This window comes from Anguilla anguilla, chromosome 16 (genome assembly GCF_013347855.1).
Source record: "Anguilla anguilla isolate fAngAng1 chromosome 16, fAngAng1.pri, whole genome shotgun sequence".
In the NCBI taxonomy this organism is placed as follows: domain Eukaryota; kingdom Metazoa; phylum Chordata; class Actinopteri; order Anguilliformes; family Anguillidae; genus Anguilla; species Anguilla anguilla.
The window spans coordinates 1,054,938-1,082,257 of NC_049216.1; the positions used below are offsets into that span (position 1 = coordinate 1,054,938).

The 27,320-nt window shown below is 44.3% G+C and overlaps 1 protein-coding gene across 1 annotated transcript in view; it reads left to right on the top strand.

Annotated features, from left to right (window-relative positions):
- The window catches only part of LOC118215527 (cyclic AMP-responsive element-binding protein 3-like protein 1), a 47,497-nt gene extending 20,211 nt beyond the window's left edge, over positions 1-27,286 (top strand). Inside the window, exons 4-12 of the mRNA XM_035396418.1 lie at positions 2,271-2,439; positions 6,692-6,867; positions 8,839-8,988; positions 11,785-11,843; positions 12,943-13,011; positions 19,258-19,357; positions 19,969-20,095; positions 21,626-21,854; positions 25,376-27,286. Of these exons, the coding sequence (XP_035252309.1) occupies positions 2,271-2,439; positions 6,692-6,867; positions 8,839-8,988; positions 11,785-11,843; positions 12,943-13,011; positions 19,258-19,357; positions 19,969-20,095; positions 21,626-21,854; positions 25,376-25,412 (1,116 nt within the window). The 3' untranslated portion in view covers positions 25,413-27,286. The remainder of the gene's footprint in view (positions 1-2,270; positions 2,440-6,691; positions 6,868-8,838; positions 8,989-11,784; positions 11,844-12,942; positions 13,012-19,257; positions 19,358-19,968; positions 20,096-21,625; positions 21,855-25,375) is intronic.
- The last annotated feature ends 34 nt before the right edge of the window (positions 27,287-27,320 follow it).

Genomic DNA, 27,320 nt, shown 5'->3' on the forward strand with positions numbered 1-27,320 from the left:
CAAACCTGAATGTACAGTATCACGATACAGCTATGCCTATAACAAACCTGAACGTACAGTATCACGATACAGCTATGCCTATAACAAACCTGAACGTACAGTATCACGATACAGCTATGCCTATAACAAACATGAACGTACAGTGTCACGATACAGCTATGCCTGTAACAAACCTGAACGTACAGTATCACGGTACAGCTATGCCTGTAACAAACCTGAACGTACAGTATCACGATACAGCTATGCCTATAACAAACATGAACGTACAGTGTCACGATACAGCTATGCCTGTAACAAACCTGAACGTACAGTATCACGGTACAGCTATGCCTGTAACAAACCTGAACGTACAGTATCACGGTACATGCAGTATCCTTGTCTCCAAGTCATACAGCGTTCCACAGCTGAGGACTGGGCCTCAAGCTTAGGCTGAGGCAGCTGTCACCTGTGGGGCTTGCCAGCCTGCGCTCATTTAAAATCACTGGAAGGAAATTACTCTGCTTCAGGATGCAAGTGTTATTAAGCTGGCTTCATCTGGAGCAGCGGTCCTTAAACTCAGTACTGGGGACCCTCTACGATTGCTGGTTTTTCATTGCAACCACACTTTGTGAGGGTGGGGAAGTGGTAACGACCACTCGCAACTACAGTGAATTAAAAAGGGGTTTCTTTAAGTTACCCACCATAGTGGAATAACCACTAGATCTCAGAAATAGACTTAAGGAGGGGGATAACTAAAAGAAGACTCAACTCCTAAGGGAGAATATCCCAACACAAAGTAAATGTTTCGGCAGGAGAACGAAACTAAGGCGTAAGGAGTGAGTGAACTTTAGGAAGACTGCAGTGCAGTCTGAATAAAAGCAAAAGAAAAGAGTGCCTCGTAAATGAGGAAGGCAAAAGGCGTTTAAGGAAAATAAAGAATTAAAGCTAGGTGACTAGTAGGACAGGTGTCTTACTACTAGTCAAAACAAAAGCTAAATTAAAAAATCCTTATACCTTTTTCTTACCACAGTTTCTCTAAGAGAGCTTTTCTCTGTACCGGCTTTCGTGTACGTAAGTAGACACTAAAGCGAAGAACAGATCTCACGTGAGTGTATATCGCTCTCTCAATCAGGTGCAAACAATCGGTCGTAATCAAAAGCAATCACGGAGCGCCCTCAGGTGGTCCTGAAGATTACCACACTCAGTTACCTGAAACAGCACACGTTTCCTCAACATCGATCCTGAGTAGCCGATTAGCATGAAACGGCATCGATTAGCACTACCCACAGCGCCGCACAGCAAACGGAATGAGGCCCCATGACACCCTTGCAATCCCAGAATTTTAACAGGCCATTAATTTTTCTGGACAGTGTAAATATTTCACCGCTTGGCTGTGTCCGGTGTCCGAGCCGCTTGGTGCGGCCTTGTCCTGCACCTGTCGGGAAAACACACGGAAGGCTCCGGAAGGCTTCCCCCTGCCTCGCCCGGAGCCTGCAGGTTCTCCGGAGAGGAGTGTCAGTGAAAGTCGTGTCTGTATCATTCATGGCCCGGAGCGACGTAAACGCAGGACTGTAGTCTGTGTCGTCCGTGTGTGTGAAACGGTACGTACGGGCGCTCGAACTCGAAACACGCGCTGAAGTCTCACGCATAAGCCGCCTGAGGCAGGCACTGAAGACCGACCACAAACTCGCACGACCAGCTCCAGAAATGGGCACATGTATGCAAACCCTTCACACCCTTCAGCGTGCACATTCATATGTACACGGATATGCATATTTGAGATGTGGTTAGAGCTAATGTGTCATCCTCTGTATGTTGTTTGGCAGGGTGTTTTTTTCACCCTGCGCTGAGTGCACAGGGTGTGTTATTCTCACCCTGCGCTGAGTGCACAGGGTGTGTGTTATTCTCACCCTGCGCTGAGTGCACAGGGTGTGTTATTCTCACCCTGCGCTGAGTGCACAGGGTGTGTGTTATTCTCACCCTGTGCTGAGTGCACAGGGTGTTATTCTCACCCTGCACTGAGTGCTGTTTTGATGGCAGGGTGTGTTATTCTCACCCTGCGCTGAGTGCTGTTTTGATGGCAGGGTGTTATTCTCACCCTGCGCAGAGTGCACAGGGTGTGTTATTCTCACCCTGCGCTGAGTGCACAGGGTGTGTTATTCTCACCCTGCGCTGAGTGCACAGGGTGTGTGTTATTCTCACCCTGCGCTGAGTGTTGTTTTGATGGCAGGGTGTTATTCTCACCCTGCGCTGAGTGCTGTTTTGATGGTTTTCTGTCCCTCTTCCTCTAGGCCTCTAGAGAGCCGAACGCTGTGCGAGAGATGAAAGCCGAACCTCCAGACGTGGGCCGGTTCCCTGGGATCCCTCCAGACGTGGGCCGGTTCCCTGGGATCCCTCCAGACGTGGGCCGGTTCCCTGGGATCCCTCCAGACGTGGGCCGGTTCCCTGGGATCCCTTCAGGTGGGTAAACGGCTGAGGCCTTTCATTACCCTGTTACTCCAGCGATGGATGATGCGGACAGTACAAACTGCAGACACAGATGCAGCAGCCCTTATGTTGTTAGCCAGTGAATCCTGACATCCTTTTGCATCCCGTGCTGCCGTCTTAGGCCAGCAATAAACAGAAGTAGGCTATACACCTAGTACTGTCATTGGTTCTTCCACCAACATAGTCCATGACTGGTGGAGGCTGTCTCTGGCTTCTTTTAAAAATGTGAAGACATGTCTGTCCTGTCCATATTTTATTATCACTGCTGGATACAAGGAAGCATTTCAGAGTCCGAGTTTGACACAGTGGTGGTTACTCTGGCCTGTTCTCCTCATTATGTGTTAAATGGAATGGTAAATGGACTGCATTTATATAGCGCTTTTATCCAAAGCGCTTTACAATTGATGCCTCTCATTCACCAGAGCAGTTAGGGGTTAGGTGTCTTGCTCAGGGACACTTCGACAAGCCCAGGGCGGGGATCAAACCGGCAACCCTCCGACTGCCAGACAACCGCTCTTACCTCCTTAGCTATGTCGCCCCTTATGTTTTAGTGTGATGGATTGATAATTTTGATGGCAAGTAAATCAAACCCTAGCTATGCTGGAATAATAGCAAAAATCTATGGGCCAGCCTGGTACAACCAGTGCACATTTACCCCACATAGGCACTGCTGAACCATGGGCATTTTACATACCTGTGTGCGTATCTACCTGTTTGTCTCCCTAAACTGTTGAATAGCATTCCGTATCTACTGTTTTGTAGCCTAAATACAACAAGTTCCCTGACACTGAACCTCCAGTGTTTAGCATGAGCTCATCACTTATTGTGAGGAACAAGGCCTTACTTTATGAGCAGAATGTGCTAGCTGCAGAAGTCCTTGGTCAGCCAGTGGGGAAAGGCTAAAAACAAAGAGTTTTCCATTCAGGGTTCATACTAAATCCAGTGTCTTCATTGTGTTTATTGAAAGAATTGAAGAAACATTGGTTTGGAATACATCTTACTTAATTTTGGTGAGGCAAGATAGCCAATATTGTATGTAGTACCGTAACTTGGCGTCATTTTGATATCAATACTTTTAATGGCAGGTCTGGATTTTGGCAGTGTGAATGAATGAGTTATAGACGGTGTATGTCTTGTATGTGTGAGTAACTTGGCATTTTTGTACGTTGAAAACGTGTTTTTTATGAGATATCATTTCTTTTTGCAAAGCGTTTTATTATGAGAGTGAGAAATGTGAAATGACCCTGTAAGAAATGATTGTGGATTATGGCTATTCTTGTGTGAATTTGTACAGTCTGATGAGCGTGTACCGTTTAGCAGTTTTGGTTTGCTATATATGTAAAACAGTGGCTGTGACAAAGGGTGCGGTAGCGTAAGTGTAAATGCATCAGAAACGCAGATGAAATATGGCCAGTGTATGTACTCACGGATTTGACGGCCATCCAACGACCCTTGATTGACAAAAGAATCAGCAAACCCGTAAAATTAGAGCTCCCTAGGTCGCAACTTGTGTACCCTTCTGTCCTGCTCCGTTGTCTGTTATTTCGTGGAGATGCACTTTTAGTGTTTGTAAGGTTTATAAGGCATTTTGATAGGCTTATCTGCAGGTAGGAATCCTCCTTCCTGTTTTGCTAAGCTAGAACCGGAAAACTTGATAGTGGAGAATAGGAGCAGATGCATATGTCCCAGCAAGCTTTGCATATGAGAAAATAACAACAGTGTGAGATAAATTAGGAGAAATGATGAAATTGCGTAGTTGAAACAATATGTTTTTAGCAGAATGGGCATGTAGGTGAAGTTTGACATGATCACAGACTGTAGTGCGAAGTAAATGAAGTGACCATGAGCGAGCTTAGTTTCCTTATCCAATGGTATATATAACAGTCTGTATAAAGCTTTAGTTGTTAAAGTGGAGGGTTAAGTAATGTGTGCAATCTATTATAGTGATGTGCTTTTCTCATGTTCAGTACTAGTAGTTATAATTATGAGTGAGTCATGATTTTAAATGTAATGTTTTAATGGGGAGTTGCAGAACGTACATACGTAGTAATTGTTTGTATGTGGCTAGTGTGGCGTGGATCGGGGCATGCCCCCGCAGTGCCTCTCCCAGCCTGATATGCATCAGCTCAAACCTGCCACCAGGCCCGCTGTTCAGGACCCAGGACAGCGCCACTCTGTGAAGTCCAGCCACAGGACCCTGGAGAGCGGCAACCTGGAAATTCCCCAACTCCCTCATTGGCACTCAACACACCTGAAGTCAATGAGGCCACACAGCTGCCGCCACTCCAGGGAAATGAGCTGGGAGCTTAAGAGGAGGCCTTTGTCTCCCTTGAGAGAGGGGGTTTTTGGGCTACAGCAGATCGGTTAAAAATCTGTTTGTAACTTTTTACTTTTTTGCAGAAGCCGGCGGAGACGCGGGATCACATCCCTCTTCCTGCTTTGAAGAGGGATCCCCTCAGCTGTCTCCCAGTCATCATTACCTTAATTTCAGTTACTTTACTTTAATTTAATTTAAATAAGAAACTTTTGTTGTTGAGTACGGCTTTGGTTTGTGTGCTTAATTTTTGTTTAATTAAAGAGCCCTGCTGGGCTATTTTTCCCCAAACCTCCGGTCTGTGTATTTCTGTGCCGCCCCGCCTGCACCGTCACGCCCAGTACGGTGCCACACTAGATAGAGAACAGGGCGAGGTAACATGAATGTAGAAACGTGGCGTTTGCTGATAAGAAGGTTTTGTACGGTAGCCAAGTGAAGAAATATAGTTAGTAGAAATGGCACAGCGGTGAGCTGGTGTAACTTTTTAATAAAAGGAATACATTTGCCTTCATGAAATGCATATGGGTGCACGTGAGAGAGTTTTGGCAAAACAAATATAAGCGTAAGAAAACGTTAGTGTAAAAGAGGAAATTATCTGCCTGAGGACGAGGCGGGATTCAGTCCTTCAACCGGAGGTTTACCAGTGTGTGACTGTTAGTGCAGCACAACGACATAGCTATGCAATGCGTGAAATATGATTAGCAAACCTGTCCATGGTTTTAAAGAAGAACACAGGCCAGTAAGCACAGAAGCGCCCCCGTTGAATCCATATGGCTTTGCAATATTGTAGCCGGTTAATAACTGAACGTGCAGACGATACGTCATAATGCAGTGTATATGTTCGGTGAACGGCGGGTAGATATGGTGCAAAAGCAATAATTGGGAAGTAGTAGACAATTATTAGCGAGGGTAAAAGCAGGTTAAAGAAACGTGTTCCTATCTGGGCTTTAACCTAGGACCGCATGTTCCCAAGACTGTAAACTTGCCCACTAGGCCACAGGCAGACTAGCTGTTAAAACCAGAAATGTTTCAGAGTAAAAAGGTATGAGTATTTTGTGTGTGTATGCGAGTTTTTGATTGAGTCGTGTAGGTGAAGATTTGGCTGGTGTCGGTAAAATGTCCAATGGGGAGACATGTTGTTAGTGGTATTGGTGGCAGGAAAAATAAGAATGAGAAGAAGAAAAGAAGAAGGAGGAGAAAACGCAAAATCCCCTTAGTTTTTGGCTTTATTGTGTGGACACGTGAAGTTGTTTATGAATTCTGTCTGTTGAAATGGGGTGAGAATGTACAGAATTTAAAGTTTTTAAGGGCTGAGTGTCTGTGGCTGTTGTGGTTATTTCTGTGGGGAACCCTGAAAAGTGCCAAAATCTCGGTGCTGTATAGGTAATGGGCATGCCCCCGCATACCTGCCATCCCAATGGTTAGGGAACTGAGTCTGTAACTCTGGGTTACAGTGTAGTATAATGGTTAGGGAACTGGGTCTGTACCTCAGGGCTGCAGTGTAGTATAATGGTTAGGGAACTGGGTCTGTAACTCAGGGCTGCAGTGTAGGATAATGGTTAGGGAACTGGGTCTGTACCTCAGGGCTGCAGTGTAGTATAATGATTAGGAAACTGGGTCTGTAACTGAGGGCTGCAGTGTAGTATAATGGTTAGTGAACTGGGTCTGTTCCTCAGTGAGGTTACAGGTTTGGGTCCCAGGTGTGTGGGGGACTGCTATGACTGAGGTATTTAATCTGAGTGCTTCAATTAATATCCACCCTTCTAAATGTAGCACACGCTAAAATATGAGCTGTGTGGCTCAGCATGAATGTCTGCCAAATAACTAAATGTAAATATAATTGAAGGTTATCTTTCTTTGTGGGTCCTGCTGTACGTTTTGAGGTGTGAATCGATGATTCTATTGACCTCTGACCCCTGACAGATGAGCAGCTGCAGCTCCCTCCCACCCCTCCCAGTAGCCATGGCAACGGCAGTGACAGCGATGGGTCCCAGAGCCCCCGGTCCCTGCCTCCCCCTAGCCCGGCCCATCTGCAGGCCCGAACCTCAGCCGCCATCTCCTCCTCGCCCCTCCTCACTGCGCCTCATGTGAGTCACCTCCTGCTCATCCCTCCTCTTCTCCTCCTCACCCATCATGCCCTGCTCTCTGGCATTTATCATCCAGCTGATGTCCCTATTTCATCATCACATAACTGATGTCATCACCTGGACTAGCAATCCACACAGCTGCTTTTCCTCCAGATTTGGGGCTCACGCTGGGATCACCTACCCTGGTCCTGGAGAGACACAGGGTCTGCTGGGGTCCCCAGCCCTGGTCCTGGAGAGACACAGGGTCTGCTGGGGTCCTTATTTCTGTGGGGAACCCTGAAAAGTGCCAAAATCTCGGTGCTGTATAAGTATTGGGCATGCCCCCGTCAAGGCGTAACTTGGCGGGATGGCATACCTGCCATCCCAATGGTTAGGGAACTGGGTCTGTAACTCTGGACTGCAGTGTAGTATAATGGTTAGGGAACTGGGTCTGTACCTCAGGGCTGCAGTGTAGTATAATGGTGGGGTCCCCAGCCCTGGTCCTGGAGAGCCACAGGGTCTGCTGGGGTCCCCATCCCTGGTCCTGGAGAGCCGCAGGGTCTGCTGGGGTCCCCAGCCCTGGTCCTGGAGAGACACAGGGTCTGCTGGGGTCCCCAGCCCTGGTCCTGGAGAGCTGCAGGGTCTGCTGGGGTCCCCAGCCCTGGTACTGAAGAAGCACAGGGTCTGCTGGGGTCCCCAGCCCTGGTCCTGGAGAGCCACAGGGTCTGCTGGGGTCCCCAGCCCTGGTACTGAAGAAGCACAGGGTCTGCTGGTTTTATTATCGCTCAGCACTTAATTTATCAGTTTATAAGCAGCTAATTAAATGGTTTACTTGACTTACCTGGTATTTTGAGTTCAAACTGGGCAGCAGTGTAGAATAATGGTTAGGGAACTTTACTTGTAACATAGAGATTGTAAGTTCAACTCCCAGGCAGTTGTACCTTTTAGCAAGGTACTTGACCTGCACTGCTTCTGTATAATCAGCCATATAAATGAACACAAAATAAAAGCATGAGTCAGCCTGGATGATTGAATTTTTAAAGGTGTAAGGAAGAACTGGACATTTCCTGTCACACCACCAAACACAGTTGTCAGTGACATAAAAACCTTAATGGCATAAATTGCACAGCATTACATTACGTGCATTTAGCAGACGCTCTTATCCAGAGCAACCAACACAACTTTTTAGATAGCATTTACATTCTATTTATACAGCCTGGTCAGACTCATAGTGCTGTAAGGTTATGAGCAGCCTGGTCAGGCTCATAGTGCTGTAAGGTTATGAGCAGCCTGGTCAGACTCATAGTGCTGTATGGTTATGAACAGCCTGGTCAGGCTCATAGTGCTGTAAGGTTATGAGCAGCCTGGTCAGGCTCATAGTGCTGTAAGGTTATGAACAGCCTGGTCAGGCTCATAGTGCTGTAAGGTTATGAGCAGCCTGGTCAGGCTCATAGTGCAGTAAGGTTATGAGCAGCCTGGTCAGACTCATAGTGCTGTATGGTTATGAACAGCCTGATCAGGCTCATAGTGCTGTAAGGTTATGAGCAGCCTGGTCAGGCTCATAGTGCAGTAAGGTTATGAACAGCCAGGTCAGGCTCATAGTGCTGTAAGGTTATGAGCAGCCTGGTCAGGCTCATAGTGCTGTAAGGATATGAGCAGCCTGGTCAGGCTCATAGTGCTGTAAGTTTATGAGCAGCCCGGTCAGGCTCATAGTGCTGTAAGGTTATGAGCAGCCTGGTCAGGCTCATAGTGCTGTAAGGTTATGAGCAGCCTGGTCAGGCTCATAGTGCAGTAAGGTTATGAGCAGCCTGGTCAGACTCATAGTGCTGTATGGTTATGAACAGCCTGATCAGGCTCATAGTACTGTGACATTATGAGCAGCCTGGTCAGGCTCATAGTGCTGTATGGTTATGAGCAGCCTGGTCAGGCTCATAGTGCTGCTGTAAGGTTATGATCCTGATTAATGAGACTTCATGGCCCTTGTCTGTACAGAAGCTGCAGGGTACCTCTGGACCCCTGATTCTCACAGAGGAGGAGAAGCGTACACTGATTGCGGAGGGGTATCCCATACCCAACAAGCTACCCCTCTCCAAGACTGAGGAGAAGGCACTCAAGAGGGTCCGCAGGAAAATTAAAAACAAGGTGCGTGTGCTTCATCCCCGAAACAATCCTGCTCTCAGCAAGGACTCAAATCAGACGCCACTGTGAAAAACAGCCCAAAACCCTCCCACTATCTTAGTGTGAGTGAGCTATAACCCTCTCACTCCAGTATCTTAGTATGAGTAAGCTATAACCCTCTCACTCCAGTATCTTAGTGTGAGTGAGCTAGAACCATCTCACTCCAGCATCTTAGTATGAGAAAGCTAGAACCCTCTCACTCCTGCATCTTAATGTGAGAGAGCTATAACCCTCTCACTCCAGCATCTTAGTGTGAGAGAGCTAGAACCCTCTCACTCCAGTATCTTAGTATGAGAATGCTAGAACCCTCTCACCCTCTCACCCCTACATCTTAGTGTGAGTGAACTAGAACCCTCTCACCCACTCACTCCAGTATCTTAGTATGTGTGAGCTAGAACACTTTCACCCTCTCAATCCAACATCTTTTTGTGAACATCCCTCACAATGCAATGTATTGCCTGATATAGGGGACACTCCCTTGCATTGGTAACTTGTGGGTGAAAGTACTGGTTACTCTGTAGTCTTAGTGTGAGTGAGCTAGAACCCTCTCACCCTCTCACTCTAGCATCTTAGTATGAGTAAGCTATAACCCTCTCACTCCAGTATCTTAGTGTGAGTGAGCTGGAACCCTATCACCCTCTCAATCCAGCATCTTAGTGTGAGTGAGCTATAACCCTCTCACTCCAGTATGTTATTGTGAGTGAGCTAGAACCCTCTCACTCCAGTATCTTAGTGTGAGTGAGGTATAACCCTCTCACTCCAGTATGTTATTGTGAGTGAGCTAGAACCCTCTCACTCCAGTATCTTAGTGTGAGTGAGCTATAACCCTCTCACTCCAGAATCCTATTGTGAGTGAGCTAGAACCCTCTCACCCTCTCACTCTAGCATCTTAGTGTGAGTAAGCTATAACACTCTCAATCCAGTATCTTAGTGTGTGAGCTAGAACCCTCTCACTCCGGTATCTTAGTGTGAATGAGCTAGAACCCTCTCACCCTCTCACCCCAGCATCTTATTGTGAGTAAGCTATAACCCTCTCGCTCCAGTATCTTAGTGTGAGTAAGCTAGAACTCTCTCACTCCAGAATCTTAGTGTGAGTGAGCTAGAACCCTCTCACCCCAGCATCTTAGTGTGAGTGAGCTATAACCCTCTCACTCAATCATCTTAGTGTGAGTGAGCTATAACACTCTCACTCCAGCATCTTAGTGTGAGTGAGCTAGAACCCTCTCACCCCAGCGTCTTAGTGTGAGTGAGCTATAACCCTCTCACTCAATCATCTTAGTGTGAGTGAGCTAGAACCCTCTCACTCCAGCATCTTACTGTGAGTAAGCTATAACACTCTCACTCCAGCATCTTAGTATGAGTGAGCTAGAATCCTCTCACTCCAGTATCTTAGTGTGAGTAAGCTAGAACCCTCTCACTCCAGCATATTAGTGTGAATAAGCTATAACACTCTCACTCTCTCACTCCAGCATCTTAGTGTGAGTGAACTATAATCCTCTCACTCCAGCATCTTAGTGTGAGTGAGTGAGTGAGCTAGAACCCTCTCACTCCAGCATCTTTGTGTGAGTGAGCTATAATCCTCTCACTCCAGCATCTTAGTGTGAGTAAGCTATAACCCTCTCACTCTCTCACTCCAGCATCTTAGTGTGAGTGAACTATAATCCTCTCACTCCAGCATCTTAGTGTGAGAGAGCTATACCACGCTCACTCCAGCATCTTAGTGTGAGTGAGCTAGAACCCTCTCACTCCGGTATCTTAGTGTGAGTAAGCTATAACCCTCTCACTCCAGCATCTTAGTGTGAGTAAGCTATAACACTCTCACTCAGCATCTTAGTGTGAGAGAGTTATAACACTCTCACTCCAGCATCTTGGTGTGAGAGAGCTAGAACCCTCTTACTCTAGCATCTTAGTGTGAGAGAGCTATAATCCACTCACTCCAGCATCTTTGTGTGAGTGAGCTATAAACCTCTCACCCTCTTACTCCAGCATCTTAGTGTGAGTAAGCTAGAACCCTCTCTCTCCAGCATCTTAGTGTGAGTGAGCTATAACCCTCTCACCCTCTCTCTCCAGCATCTTCGTGTGACTAAGCTATAACACTCCCACTCCAGCATTGTTGTGTGAGTGAGCTAGAACCCTCTCACTCCAGCATCTTAGTGTGAGAGAGCTAGAACACTCTCACTCCAGCATCTTAGTGTGAGAGAGCTATAACCCTCTCACTCCTGCATCTTAGTGTGAGAGAGCTAGAACCCTCTCACTCCAGTATCTTAGTATGAGAAAGCTAGAACCCTCTCACTCCTACATCTTAGTGTGAGTGAACTAGAACCCTCTCACCCACTCACTCTAGTATCTTAGTATGTGTGAGCTAGAACACTTTCACCCTCTCAATCCAACATCTTTTTGTGAACATCCCTCACAATGCAATGTATTACCTGATATAGGGGATACTCCCTTGAATTGGTAACTTTTGGGTGAAAGTACTGGTTACTCTGTAGTCTGCAGGTGAATTTCTTATGTTCTTAACTTCTAGATCGAATAGATGATCTGTTCTGAAGAGTATGTATTATTATGATCTTAATTTCTGGATGGGCTGGCTGGTCTGTTATGCCGATTATGTATTATTATGTTCTTAACTTCTAGATGGGATGGATGGTCTGTTATGATGATTATGTATTATTATGTTCTTAACTTCTAGATGGACTGGATGGTCTGTTCTTCTCATTCTGCATTTTTTAGTTCTAGTGGTTTATGTTTGGTCTTCAGATTTCAGCCCAGGAGAGCCGCAGGAAAAAAAAGGAGTATTTGGAATGTCTGGAGAAAAAGTAAGCAGAATGAGACCTGTCACTCTGTGTGTCCCTGCTACACCTTAATTCAACTACACCCCAGTGATGTCATCCAATTTACGGAGCAGTGCTACTGAGTCACAGCACAGGGATATTACCAGTGTTCTACTGCCATGATATTTCCACTGAAACATACATAATTATTGTTGCTCCATTTTAATTTTCCGTTATAATCCTGTAGTGAAATAGCTAAATGCGCTTTGCTATAACTAAGACATAATGATGATTATCTTGAAGTTTTCTTACATAAAATAAAACCAGGGAAGATCCTAACAATGCCAATGATGTTGTTCACAATAATAAAATGACTTGGGAGATCAACTTTTGCTCAAACGAAAGAAAGAAAAAAAACATTTGTTGGGGACCATTTATTGGATTTCAAAAGAAGAAGACTGAAGACTGTGAAGTGAGCAGTTATTAATAATAATAGCAGCATTATTAGTAGCATTATTAATTATTAGCATTATTAATAGTAGCATTATTAATAATAATAATAATAATAATAATAATAATAATAATAATAATAATAATAATAATAATAATGGACCCTTCTTTAAATTGATATAGCAAACATTACACACTGTAAAACAAATAAACACAAGCAATCAAAGAAAGATTTCTGGTAACACTTTACAATAAGTTGCAGCTATACTTGTGTGGTTAAACTGTAACTAATTTGAAAACAAGAGATTCTCACTGAGTAACTCCAACGTAGGTAACATGGAACAACAGTTAGTGGTATTCTTAATAGAGTGTTTGTAGTCCTGAAACCCGGAAGTAAGATCAAATTTTTCAGCCACGGCTTTCCAATGTTTTTTTCCCAAAAGGATTTCATTTTCTGCCACAAATAAGGTCTGTGGTGAACGTAAGCCTGAGAGAGTTTCACGTTTTGTTCTACAAGATAAATTACACACATTAATATCACAACCGTGAACTTTTAAGCTGTTAAAAAGTAAGTTGCTAACAAGTTGCTGTATTGAAACTATTAATCACAAGGTCAGAGAATCACTGTTTAAGGTTGTGTGTGTGTCACCTCTTGGGACCAACCTGAGCCAGGTATCTGTGTTTAATTCTGCAGGGTGGAGTCATTCACTTCTGAAAACAACCAGCTTTGGAAGAAGGTGGAAACCTTAGAGAGCACTAACAGGTGAGACATAGTTGGTCCAAAGTGGCAGTTATCATGTGTGCTGTGGAATGGGCCCTGGACCCTGGCTAAGCTATTAGACTGACTGGTTCCTTCAGATTGGGACCTAGGGCTTTAGCTCCACTAGCTATTCGGATCTTTTGTTGTGTGAAATGGCTGGTGAGGGCCATGGTTGAAAGCTCACCACCCATTGGCTGTAGTGGTATGTTGGGTGGAGCTAATAAGCATCCCTGGGCCTCATTTATTCACTGAAGGAAACGGGTCATTGTACTGCATACTGACTTGTGTAATGGCTATAGAACAGTGACACTATGCTGAGCCACCTCTGGTCATGTCACAACAAATTCTATCCCCTCTATCAATACAGAAGATTGGTCAGATCTCTCTGTCAGAACGTCAATGTTAGCTATGTGTTAGCCAAAGACAAAAAAATAATGTATTAGTTAGCATTGTATTAGCTAACAAAAGATAATGTTAGCTAGCTAGCCATGGCCTCTCCCTCTCTCTCTTGCTCTCTTTCTGTCTCAAATTCAAATAAGCTTTATTTGCATTACGTGTATATATATATATATATATACACAGTGGGCTCCAGAATTATTGCCACCCTTAATAAAAATGAAGAAAAAAGGCTGCATATAATAAATGACACAGATATCTATATGTTATGTTCAAACATATGGGAAAACAATATACTTTTATTTCAATACATTTACTCTCATGCTTCAATGTTTTTTTTTATTAAGTAATCTAATTTTTTCTGAAAACCATAGGTGCCATAATTATTGGCACCCCTAACAATTATTGTAAGTAAAATCAAACAAAATGAAATTGGCAATACAATTTTACTTAATTTAGTGCACCTCAGTCTAAAGGAACTATATTGTGTCATTCCATGAGGTAACAAGCATACAAAATCCCTTTGTCATCCATCAGCATGGGAAAAGCCAAATAATTGTCAATTCAGAAGAGACCGATGATAATTTACTGTCATAAGTCTGGTAATGGGTACAAAAAAGGACATAAACGGTTAAACATACCACTTAGCACTGTAAGGGCAATAATAAAAAGGTGTAAAACATATGGAATGGTTGCAAATTTGCCAGGAAGAGGAAGCAAGTGCATGGTGTCCCCACGGACAGTGAGGAAGATGGTGAGGGAGGCCATTAATAACCCAAGGATCACTGTTTAAGAATTGCAGAGATTGGTTTGTTTCTTGCGGTCAACAAGTCTAAAAAAAAACATAAAATGTCACCTCCATACCAATTAACTCTTTGGAAGGGTGGCATGAAGACAGCCCTTACTGAGCACAATAAACAAAACCAAGAATCTGGAGCTTGCCAAACCTCATTGGAATTATGACTGGAAGAGAGTGCTATTGTCAGATGAGACCAAAATCAGTTCTGACAAAAAGCAAACATGTTTAATATTATTATGAGTTTTCAGTTTTGCCTCAAAAGGTCTATTATGATCACCAATGCCACTTAAAATTCAACTCTCTCAACAGCCAATAGGTGCACTGTCTTTGTGTGACATCAGCACACCGGAAGTGACAAGATTCTAGTGGTAAACATGGCCATGCTGACGCAGTTTAGCACAGACTTATGTACAGACCAGCGCGGTGGTGGCCAAAAGCTCCTGTTGTTGTTGCTGCTGCTGCGTTACCATTTGGATTTACTCAGCACCATCTCCCTCTTTTTCTTTTTTTGTGTGAGTTTCCTACAGAAAGCTGAGGAAAAAAAATCTCCAGAAGAATCATTTTTTGAGTATTATAATGTGTGAAGCTGTATGATTCCCAGAGTCTTATAATGTGTGAAGCTGTATGATTCCCAGAGTCTTAGTCTTATAATGTGTGAAGCTGTATGATTCCCAGAGTCTTATAATGTGTGAAGCTGTATGATTCCCAGAGTCTTAGTCTTATAATGTGTGAAGCTGTATGATTCCCAGAGTCTTATGTGTGAAGCTGTATGATTCCATGAGTCTTATAATGTGTGAAGCTGTATGATTCCCAGAGTCTTATAATGTGTGAAGCGTATGATTCCCAGAGTCTTAGTCTTATAATGTGTGAAGCTGTATGATTCTCAGAGTCTTATAATGTGTGAAGCTGTATGATTCCCAGAGTCTTAGTCTTATAATGTGTGAAGCTGTATGATTCCCAGAGTCTTATAATGTGTGAAGCTGTATAATTCCCAGAGTCTTATAATGTGTGAAGCTGTATGATTCCCAGAGTCTTAGTCTTATAATGTGTGAAGCTGTATGATTCCATGAGTCTTATAATGTGTGAAGCAGTATAATTCTCAGAGTCTTATAATGTGTGAAGCTGTATGATTCCCAGAGTCTTAGTCTTATAATGTGTGAAGCTGTATGATTCCCAGAGTCTTATAATGTGTGAAGCTGTATAATTCCCAGAGTCTTATAATGTGTGAAGCTGTATGATTCCCAGAGTCTTAGTCTTATAATGTGTGAAGCTGTATGATTCCATGAGTCTTATAATGTGTGAAGCAGTATAATTCTCAGAGTCTTATAATGTGTGAAGCTGTATGATTCCCAGAGTCTTAGTCTTATAATGTGTGAAGCTGTATGATTCCCAGAGTCTTATAATGTGTGAAGCTGTATAATTCCCAGAGTCTTATAATGTGTGAAGCTGTATGATTCCCAGAGTCTTAGTCTTATAATGTGTGAAGCTGTATGATTCCATGAGTCTTATAATGTGTGAAGCAGTATAATTCTCAGAGTCTTATAATGTGTGAAGCTGTATGATTCCCAGAGTCTTAGTCTTATAATGTGTGAAGCTGTATGATTCCCAGAGTCTTATAATGTGTGAAGCTGTATAATTCCCAGAGTCTTATAATGTGTGAAGCTGTATGATTCCCAGAGTCTTAGTCTTATAATGTGTGAAGCTGTATAATTCTCAGAGTCTTATAATGTGTGAAGCTGTATGATTCCCAGAGTCTTATAATGTGTGAAGCTGTATGATTCCCAGAGTCTTATAATGTGTGAAGCTGTATGATTCCCAGAGTCTTATAATGTGTGAAGCTGTATGATTCCCAGAGTCTTATAATGTGTGAAGCTGAATGATTCCCAGAGTCTTATAATGTGTGAAGCTGTATGATTCCAGAGTCTTAGTCTTATAATGTGTGAAGCTGTATGATTCCCAGAGTCTTATAATGTGTGAAGCTGTATAATTCCCAGAGTCTTATAATGTGTGAAGCTGTATGATTCCCAGAGTCTTAGTCTTATAATGTGTGAAGCTGTATGATTCCCAGAGTCTTATAATGTGTGAAGCTGTATGATTCCCAGAGTCTTATAATGTGTGAAGCTGTATAATTCCCAGAGTCTTATAATGTGTGAAGCTGTATGATTCCCAGAGTCTTAGTCTTATAATGTGTGAAGTTGTATGATTCCCAGAGTCTTATAGTGTGTGAAGCTGTATGATTCCATGAGTCTTATAATGTGTGAAGCTGTATGATTCCCAGAGTCTTAGTCTTTTAATGTGTGAAGTTGTATGATTCCCAGAGTCTTATAATGTGTGAAGCGTATGATTCCCAGAGTCTTAGTCTTATAATGTGTGAAGCTGTATGATTCCCAGAGTCTTATAATGTGTGAAGCTGTATAATTCCCAGAGTCTTATAATGTGTGAAGCTGTATGATTCCCAGAGTCTTATAATGTGTGAAGCTGTATGATTCCCAGAGTCTTATAATGTGTGAAGCTGTATGATTCCCAGAGTCTTATAATGTGTGAAGCTGTATGATTCCCAGAGTCTTATAATGTGTGAAGCTGTATGATTCCCAGAGTCTTAGTCTTATAATGTGTGAAGCTGTATGATTCCCAGAGTCTTATAATGTGTGAAGCTGTATGATTCCCAGAGTCTTATAATGTGTGAAGCTGTATGATTCCCAGAGTCTTAGTCTTATAATGTGTGAAGCTGTATAATTCTCAGAGTCTTATAATGTGTGAAGCTGTATGATTCCCAGAGTCTTATAATGTGTGAAGCTGTATGATTCCCAGAGTCTTATAATGTGTGAAGCTGAATGATTCCCAGAGTCTTATAATGTGTGAAGCTGTATGATTCCCAGAGTCTTAGTCTTATAATGTGTGAAGCTGTATGATTCCCAGAGTCTTATAATGTGTGAAGCTGTATAATTCCCAGAGTCTTATAATGTGTGAAGCTGTATGATTCCCAGAGTCTTAGTCTTATAATGTGTGAAGCTGTATGATTCCCAGAGTCTTATAATGTGTGAAGCTGTATGATTCCCAGAGTCTTATAATGTGTGAAGCTGTATAATTCCCAGAGTCTTATAATGTGTGAAGCTGTATGATTCCCAGAGTCTTAGTCTTATAATGTGTGAAGTTGTATGATTCCCAGAGTCTTATAGTGTGTGAAGCTGTATGATTCCATGAGTCTTATAATGTGTGAAGCTGTATGATTCCCAGAGTCTTAGTCTTTTAATGTGTGAAGTTGTATGATTCCCAGAGTCTTATAATGTGTGAAGCGTATGATTCCCAGAGTCTTAGTCTTATAATGTGTGAAGCTGTATGATTCCCAGAGTCTTATAATGTGTGAAGCTGTATAATTCCCAGAGTCTTATAATGTGTGAAGCTGTATGATTCCCAGAGTCTTATAATGTGTGAAGCTGTATGATTCCCAGAGTCTTATAATGTGTGAAGCTGTATGATTCCCAGAGTCTTATAATGTGTGAAGCTGTATGATTCCCAGAGTCTTATAATGTGTGAAGCTGTATGATTTCCAGAGTCTTATAATGTGTGAAGCTGTATAATTCCCAGAGTCTTATAATGTGTGAAGCTGTATGATTCCCAGAGTCTTATGTGTGAAGCTGTATAATTCCCAGAGTCTTATAATGTGTGAAGCTGTATGATTCCAATCTTTGCAGAGTCTTATAATGTGTGCACCTCTAGGACTAAAAACCCATGCCTTATGACAGATTTTTGTTAAAGTTGTGAGAGTGTGCCTGACTTCAGTTATCCTTGTATTGGAGACATAAGTTCCTCTGAATAAGTCTGCTAAATGCCCAAAAGTTTTATAAACTGCAATGTAAAATGAATTTGGGTGCATGTGTGAGTAAATAGAAAGGAAGATCTACCCTCTTAGCAGTTGGCATCAGTGGCTCTTATAGAAACTGAGGGAAGCTTGTTCAAACTGAACGGCTGCTATGCTTCCGCAAACAATACAAGGGGAAGAAGTCTGTGGTTGTGCCACCGTTTGGAGTGCAGTGTCCACTGCAGGTTTCTATTATCTCACTCTCATTTCAGCCAGAACAGGACTGTGTCAGTCTGTGGGATCAGCTTTTTTTTCCCAGATGCTGTACAGCTGCACTGAGCTCTAAATCATCTGGATGTCTCATCCTGTCCATGGAGCCAAGGGCGTCCAGCCATCCGCATGTCATAAAGACGGGAGAATCTGCCTAACAACTACTTAACAAATTATGTATTTAAGAAACAATTCAAGCATTAAATCAAATCCTTTGACCAAAACTTAAAATGCAACCAAAATCATGCAAAAGGCAGTGTATTGGTCTTGTCTTACTTCTGAAGAGCAGAATATAGGTGGAGATTAACTCAAACGGTTTCCAAAAAAGAAAAGCCAGACATAGCAGGTTTTGGAAATGGGGATGATGGCTGCGTTTTGGAAAGCCAGTAGATAAAAAAATAGGTGAATGTTCTAATGAGATCTCATTTACTGATCTCATTAATGTAAGCTAAGCCAGGTCTACTCAGCTCCAGGTCCTGCAGGCCACACTGTCTGCAAGTATTTCCTCTAGCCATGCACTACAGCACCAGATTTCCCTAATTATTTCACCTCCTTGGTTCCGGTGCTGTAGTACATGGAGCAAATACCTGCAGACACTGTAGCCCACAGAACCTGGTGTAGAGTAGCACTGAGCTAAGCAGGACAACCACAGAATGAAAATCGCCTAAAAACAAGCCTGCAGTTTTAAGCAAGCATACAAAATTGATTTTCACATCCGTTTCAAAGTCATGAAATGTTTCACGGTTCTAAAGTGGCTGAGGTTCTGCCTCACTGGGGGGTGGATATTGACTTTATGGTGAGCATTGACTGGGGGGTGGGCATGGACTGGGGGGCGGGCATTGGCTGAGGGGTGGGCATTGACTGGTGGGCGGGCATTGACTGGAGGGTTGGGCATTGGCTGGGGGGCGGGCATTGGCAGAATGCAGGTAGGGTTGGCGGTTTGTGTGACGCGTGTCCGTCTGTCCATCCTGCTGGTTGACAGGTCTCTGCTCCAGCAGCTTCAGAAGCTCCGGGTTCTGGTGGCTGGGAAGGTGCCTCAGTTGTGCAAGATGGCCTCCACTCAGACTGGCACCTGTCTGATGGTAAGCAGCCATCCAGAGCTTTCTGCTGTGTGCAATGAGACAGACTCGCTAACACACAGACACACACATTCCTGCACATCCTCTCTGTATACATGTGCAACTACCCACATACACACACCCACACACTGATCCACATCCTCTCTGTATACATGTGCAAGTACCCGCATACACACACCCACACACTGATGCACATCCTCTCTGTATACATGTGCAAATACCCACATACACACACCCACACACTGCTGCACATCCTCTCTGTATACATGTGCAAATACCCGCATACACACACCCACACACTGCTGCACATCCTCTCTGTATACATGTCCAAATACCTGCGTACACACACCCACACACTGATGCACATCCTCTCTCTCTCACACATATACACACACATATCACACATATACATTTGCAAATAGTCACATCTAAAACATTTGATACAGGGCCAACTCATCAAACTCAGATGTGAAATAAAATATTAGTGGGCTCATTATTTCCATTTTACTGTGACTGTGCACTGTGTACTGTGGCCATGGGAACAGTGCCATCTATAGGCTGTCCTGTGATATGCCTTCAGCCTGAATCTCCCTGTATATGTTCATCCCTGCCAGGTGGTGGCGCTGTGTTTCTTGCTGGTGCTGGGCTCCATTATGCCCTGTCTGCCCGAGTTCTCCTCTGTGACCCACATAGTGAAATCCTCCCCACTCCTGTCGGCTGAAGTCTACACCGCCACTCAAAGTACGTCTGTGCTTCACGGCTCACAGCCCACAGGGCCTGCATTCTGTCTCCAACAGTGGGCCCATCTGATAGTGTCTGGCTGAATCAGGCGCTGTGTGTCTGGCTAAATCAGACCCTGCCTGTCTGGCTGAATCAGGCCCTGCCTGTCTGGCTGAATCAGGCGCTGTGTGTCTGGCTGAATCAGGCCCTACATGTCTGGCTGAATCAGGCCCTGTGTGTCTGGCTGAATCAGGCCCTGCGTGTCTGGCTGAATCAGGCCCTGGACCATTTTTCATATTCATGTGTTTGAAATATGTATTTACATATATCCATTTGGCATAATTCTCTGTGCCACCTGCAAGGCAAGATACAACTCCATCAATTTGATTACAGTTATAGGTACATGGACTGTAGGGAATGGCATGGTTTGATTATAGTTATAGGTACATGGACTGAAGGGATTGGCATGGTTTGATTATAGTTATAGGTACATGGACTGTAGGGATTGGCATGGTTTGATTATAGTTATAGGCACATGGATTGTAGGGGTTGGCATGGTTTGATTATAGTTATAGGTACATGGGCTGTACAGGTTGGCATGGTTTGATTATAGTTATAGGCACATGGACTGAAGGGGTTGGCATGGTTTGATTACAGTTATAGGTACATGGACTGTAGGGATTGGCATGGGTTTGAGCACTACTCTAATTTACTGCTGTGGCCATTAGCAGTTGTGTTTATCCAGAGTGACACACAGTGCAAATGCAAGTGCAAAGACCAGGGTTGGAAGTGCAGTAGTTCCCTAGAGGGGGATGTTAATCCCAAGAAAGGCAGTAAGTGTAGGAAGTGTACAGTGGAATGCAAAGGTGTTCACCCCCAGCCATGTTGTTTAAACATGGGGATGGAGTGTAGCACAGTGGGTAAGGAACTGGGCTTGTAACCGAAAGGTCGCAGGTTCGATTCCCAGGAAAGGACACTGCCGTTGTACTCTTGAGCAAGGTACTTAACCGCAATTGCTTCAGTATATATCCAGCTGTATAAATGGATACAATGTAAAATGCTATGTAAAAGTTGTGTAAGTTGCTCTGGATAAGAGTGTCTGCTGAATGCCTGTAATGTAAACAATCAAATTAATTATAGAGAAGCCAATAGAGCCCTTTGCCAACAGTATATTATAGTAAAACTGTAAAAAGTTGGCAGCCTCAGAGTGTATGACGGAACTAACACAGGAAGTGTTGTGATAATCAATTGAAGCTTTTGGGATATATTCCTGCTTTGTATTTTCCTAGAGGTTCCATTTGTGTCCAAGTCTGTGTTGGTCATAATGGTTTAACTTTTTCAGATTAAAAAAAGGCTTTAAGGTATTAAGATTCTCTGCCAATAAATTCAATATTATTGATGCACATTCCCCCCAGTAGCCTAATGCAGCTATCGTCGCTAAGAATGAGAGTCCATTCCAATGTCATTCACATTTAGAGTTTTTTACATGCGGAAATGAAAATGACTGAGCTGCATTTAACTCCCCCTGTTGATGATGCTTTGCCACTGCAGTTCGCTCTCGTACCCTCCTCTTCTACAACGAGGGCTCCCGGCTTGAGGAGAGCTGTGGAAGGTTCCTGAAGGTGGAGGATGACATCAGCCTCTCGGACGGCCAGCCGGACCAGGACACCCCATCGGAACACGAAGCCGGAAAGTACCTGAGCCGGACCCATGCAGATTCCCAGGACTACAACCAGACTGGAGTGGAGCTCCCGCACGAGAAGGAACAGTATCACAAGAGGTGAGGCCAGGGCCCATATTCATAAAGTATCTGAGAGTGCTGATCTAGGATTAGCTTTGGCCTGTCCTTATCCTAACCCTGTGCATTATGCCTTAAAAGGCTGAATTTATCCAAGATCATGGTCAGAGTAGGAGGTGTTGATATCAGAATAGGAGGTGCTGATCTCAGAGTAGGAGGTGTGGATCTTAGAGTAGGAGGTGATGATCTCAGTGTAGGAGGTGCGGATCTCAGAGCAGGAGGTGTGGATCTCAAAGTAGGAGGTGCTGATCTGAGAGTAGGAGGTGCTGATCTCAGAGTAGGAGGTGCTGATCTCAGAGCAGGAGGTGTTGATATCAGAGTAGGAGGTGCTAATCTCAGAAATGAGGAATTAAGAAATTGGATGCTCTGATCCATAGTAACTTTTTTTTTTTAAGCAGGGAAATAAGACTCTTGCTCTGATGAAGATCTTTGACTGAAAGCTCAGCAGTAGCACTTTCAATAAACAATTTACGTGAAATTTGCAATGGAGAAAATACATGGACGTTGTTCTTCATTTTAAACATATTCTTTTTACCTCCAGCACTTTTCCTGAACTTGTGTGAGTGCGCAGCCTCTGTATATTTAAATAGGGAAACTGGACTATCAAGCTGACATCCAAAAAAATACTCTTTTCATTTGCATAATTGCATCAGTTCCAAAAGGTGCTCAAGTGCAAAACAGAAGTGAAAAGGATGCCCTACCTCAGACATGAAACGGCGTGCAGGTTCTGCTTTTCACAGCCAGTCTTACCTCTTCGAACTGACGGACCCGTTGTAACCCGGTGCTCATATTAGCACGGGTTGAATTCCTCTTTTTCTACAGAGTTTAAAATAATATGGCGTTGTTGTCCTTCCAGTCATATCCATGCATCATAGCCTCCACTGTGACCTAACCCTAACCCTCACAATCACATTGTCCGTTCAGGAGATTGCAGACCAGCGTTTGCTTTTCTCCAAACCTCACCATGCTAGGCAGATGCTTCTCATCACACTGCAGGTTATAAGCAGGGCTCTAAACAGGCATGATCCAGAGGAACACGTGCCGGGTTAAAACTTGCAGGGCCCCGGTAGACCAGCAGAGGTCAGTGGCGAACAATCAGATGCTTTAATCCCAGCCAGCTGAAGCCTCCCATCTCTGTACTGACATGATCCAGATTCGATACCAGAATGCAGGACCCATCCACACACAGGAAAAGTGCCTTAACAGATACCACACCATGGGGCCCATCAACACACTGGAACAGTGCCTTAACAGATACCAGACCATGGGGCCCATCCACACACTGAAATGGAGCCTTAACAGATACCTGATCATGGGGTCTATCATTACATTACATTACATTACATTTATTTGGCAGACGCTTTTATCCAAAGCGATGTACAAAAAGTGCATTTCATGGTCATAGACAACTGCTAAACACGGGTTCAGTAAGGTACAATACTTATTTTGTACAGCTATTTCTAGCCAAGACACAGTTTAGTTCACACAGTGAACACTATTCAGACCTAACCTCTGCAAAGCCAACTAGGCAGAAGAATAAGCTACAGTATTAGGACAAATACAAATTACCAAAAAGTGCTGGGATGGGGCAACATGTAACAAGTGTCATGAAAAAGGGGGGGGGATTTAGAGTGAAATATACAGCGTGGTGGTGGTTAGTCTAGGTATAGTCTGAAGAGATGAGTCTTCAGGCCACGGCGGAAGATGGGTAGTGAGGGAGAGGTTCGGGGAGTTCGTTCCACCACTGGGGAGCTAGGGTGGAGAAGCTCTGTGATCCCTTTTGGCGGGTGGGAGGGGTTACAAGGCGCCCTGCTGCCGCAAAGCGGAGTGGTCGAGCAGGCACATAGAATCGAGTCATGTCCTGCAAGTAGATGGGGGCTGTCCTGTTGGCAGCAGTGTAGGCAAGGGTCAGGGCTTTGAACCGGATCCTGGCAGCGACCGGTAGCCAGTGGAGCAGTGAAACAGTGCCCTGACAGATACCACACCATGGGGCCCATCCACACACTGAAATGGAGCCTTAACAGATACCTGACCATGGGGTAAATGGTAATGGTAAATGGACTGCATTTATATAGCGCTTTTATCCAAAGCGCTTTACAATTGATGCCTCTCATTCGCCAGAGCAGTTAGGGGTTAGGGGTTAGGTGTCTTGCTCAAGGACACTTCGACATGCCCAGGGCGGGGTTTGAACCAGCAACCCTCCGACTGCCAGACAATCGGTCTTACCTCCTGAGCTATGTCGCCCCTATGGGGTCTATCCACACACTGGAACAGTGCCTTGACAGATACCACACTATGAGGCCCATCCACACACTGGAACAGAGCCTTAACAGATACCAGACTATGGGGTTCATCCACACACTGGAACAGTGCCTTAATAGATACCACATCATGGGGCCCATCCACACACTGGAACAGAGCCTTAGCAGATACCAGATCATGGGGCCCCATCTACACACTGGAGCAGAGCCTAAACAGATACCACACCATGAGGCCCATCCACACAATGGAACAGAGCCTTAACAGATACCAGACCATGGGGCCCATCCACACACTGGAACAGAGCTTTAACAGATACCAGGCCATGGGGCCCCATCCACACACTGGAACAGAGCCTTAACAGATACCACACCATGAGGCCCATCCACACAATCGAACAGAGCCTTAACAGATACCAGACCATGGGGCCCATCCACACACTGGAAAAGAGCTTTAACAGATACAAGGCCATGGGGCCCCATCCACACACTGGAACAGAGCCTTAACAGATACCACACCATGAGGCCCATCCACACAATGGAACACAGCCTTAACAGATACCAGACTGTAGAGCCTATCCACACACTGGATTAATTGGGTACTGAAACGTGGTACCATTATAACACCGGTTCCAATACGCTCAGTACTTACCAGACCGAATTGCAATACAGATTGAGTGCCTCATTTTGGTGCCACACGCCTTCACTAGCTAACGTTACACTCGCTCTGAAGACTCGATCAGTGACTGCAGGTACCGTTAGCAAGCCGCTAAAGTTAAACTCAGACCAAAGTTTAACACGAATGGGAGGTTTCATTTCACCAGGATTATGTACCTCGTTGTGCACTAGCGCCCTCCGCTGGTCGATCAGGAGCCCGCGGTCCGCCTGTTGAGCTGCAGCGTGGTAAGAAGCGGGGGCTGGCACCACGTGCTTCAGAGGAGGGCACATGCTCGTCTGCGCTCTGCTGAATCCACTGTGGCAGTGAGCTGAGACGAATACATTTGGGATTTCTCAACTGGGGGAGAAAGCATAAAAAACTAAAATAACTGTTTGATTTTCCAACATGTTTCACCAGTAAAGTGGCCTTTTAAACCCCACAGTATTACCCTTAGAAATACATCAGGATGGGAGATCTGAGTCAAAGCTGAGAGGCAGCTGTTGGTGCTCCAGCCCGGAGGGTGGTCTTACAGGCGTCACTGTTGGGTCGCACCCTGGCTAACGGGCCGTTTCTCCGCTCTTCCACAGAGAGGGGAGTCCTGACGGTGGCGCAGAGTTCTTCTAACCCCCTGCGGAGCGGAACCGCCCCCCTGTTCCCGCCGGGCATCCACGGCAACTTTCGCCACGGCAACCCCTTGTGTGCCCCGCCCCCCCAACTCCTACCTACAAGCCCCCTAACAAGGAGATAGAGAACTGGAGATGTAGTGAGACAGAGAGGTGAAGAGATGGAAAAGCAGACTGGGAGGAGGAGAAATATCCTTACATGCTACTCCAAGCAAAACCCCAAAAATGTTATTTTTTTAGTTTCTCCTTGCTGCTCAAAAGCCTGCTGAGGGCCGAGGTTGGGAGACGGGCCTGCTGAATCTGTAAAAACACCAGTGCCTGTCTGAGCTCCGAGTGGGTGCACGTGGGCGGGACTCCTCCACACTGAAGAGACGCCACTGACAGGGCCGGCCGCCACAAGCAGAGAACGCCCAAAATACGCCGGGGAACGACGGCGATGAGGGAACTCCGGATGAAGGGGAGGAGGACTCATCCCCTTATCTCCCAGAAACGAATCTCAACCAGGTTCCTGCTTGTTCTCTGAGTGGCTGATGAGCAGCCTGCCAGGCTTTTTCCCGCCTTCTCTGCTTTGAGCAGGCTCTGAACTCGCTCCTGCAGAGTGCTGTGGGATCTTCAGATGCAGCCGCTTACGGGCAGTAGGTCGGCGGCTAGACATGGCATTAATGCAGTAATTATGCGGTTCAGTAATTTTGCAGAGGTCAGGCCTGTTCATTCCCACTTTCTCCAATCATGAAATGGAAAGCTATTGGATTTAATTACCTAAAATATTTAATTACCTACGGTCTTAGTTGGATTTAATTGCATACAGGACTGTTCTCAATACAGTCTTAGTTGGATTTAAATACCTAAAAGACTGTTCTCAGTACAGTCTTAGTTGAATTTAATTACCTAAAAGTAGTGCATTTGTAAATAATACTGGTTCATTATGACACTATAATGCAAATTTTGAACATCTGTTCCTTTGATATGTTTCAGGTTTTCAATAGTTGGTGATTTGGCAAAGGGCAATCAAGAAATAGATTATTATTTTTTAAATAAAGACCTTTTACTGACAAAATATTCACATTGAAATTAATAAAATATTTTTAAGGACACATCAATTTATTGTTTTGAATAATTTACTTCTTTTCTTTTCAAAACAAAGCCAGCCATTGTGTCCTTGTGCGGGTTTTAACTTTTTCATTGCGTTTTTCACAGGCGGAAATGTAAATACTCACCAGATATTGCAGCAGATAGAAAAATATGTAACTTATATTCTGAAAATAAAAAAGTAAAAACAAATGCAAAAACACACACATTGTGTGCACTGCAGGAACATGTTTCCCTTTTTCTCCTTTTGAAATAAGTTTCAAAGATAGCTTGTGTGCTTGATGCCAGAACCATGACAGAATATCTGAGGCGGTCAGTTGTGTATCTTGAGGCCAATGCACTGGACTGCACAGAGTGAGTAATAATGGGAAGGTAGGTGTCTAAGTAGGCTCTTTCCAAACAGCGAGGGGGCGGGGGGTGCTCAGGGGTTTGGATACGGACTTTGCCTCTGCTTTTTGTCTCTACTTTGCCTGGTGTTGTACTAGGGGTGTAAAATGCACTGATGCAGTGTGATGCATCAATCTTACGGTGGTGATTCAACTGTATTTGGAATGATAGAATCCACTATAATTAATAACAATTTCAAGAAGGCAATGTGCTCATTTATCTGGCAAAAATAAAATTCATAAGCTTTATGAAGGGGGTCCTGCTAACGGTCCTTTTAACTAATTGTTGGCTACAACTTTGCCACAGTAGGACTTAATCACATGTCGGCCTTTGGTATTGAAGGTTTTTCTTAAAATTGAAATATGGCACTACTTGAAAATAAATGTGCAGAGAACTTAACGTTTGGAGTCTTGACTTTAATGTCTATATTCCA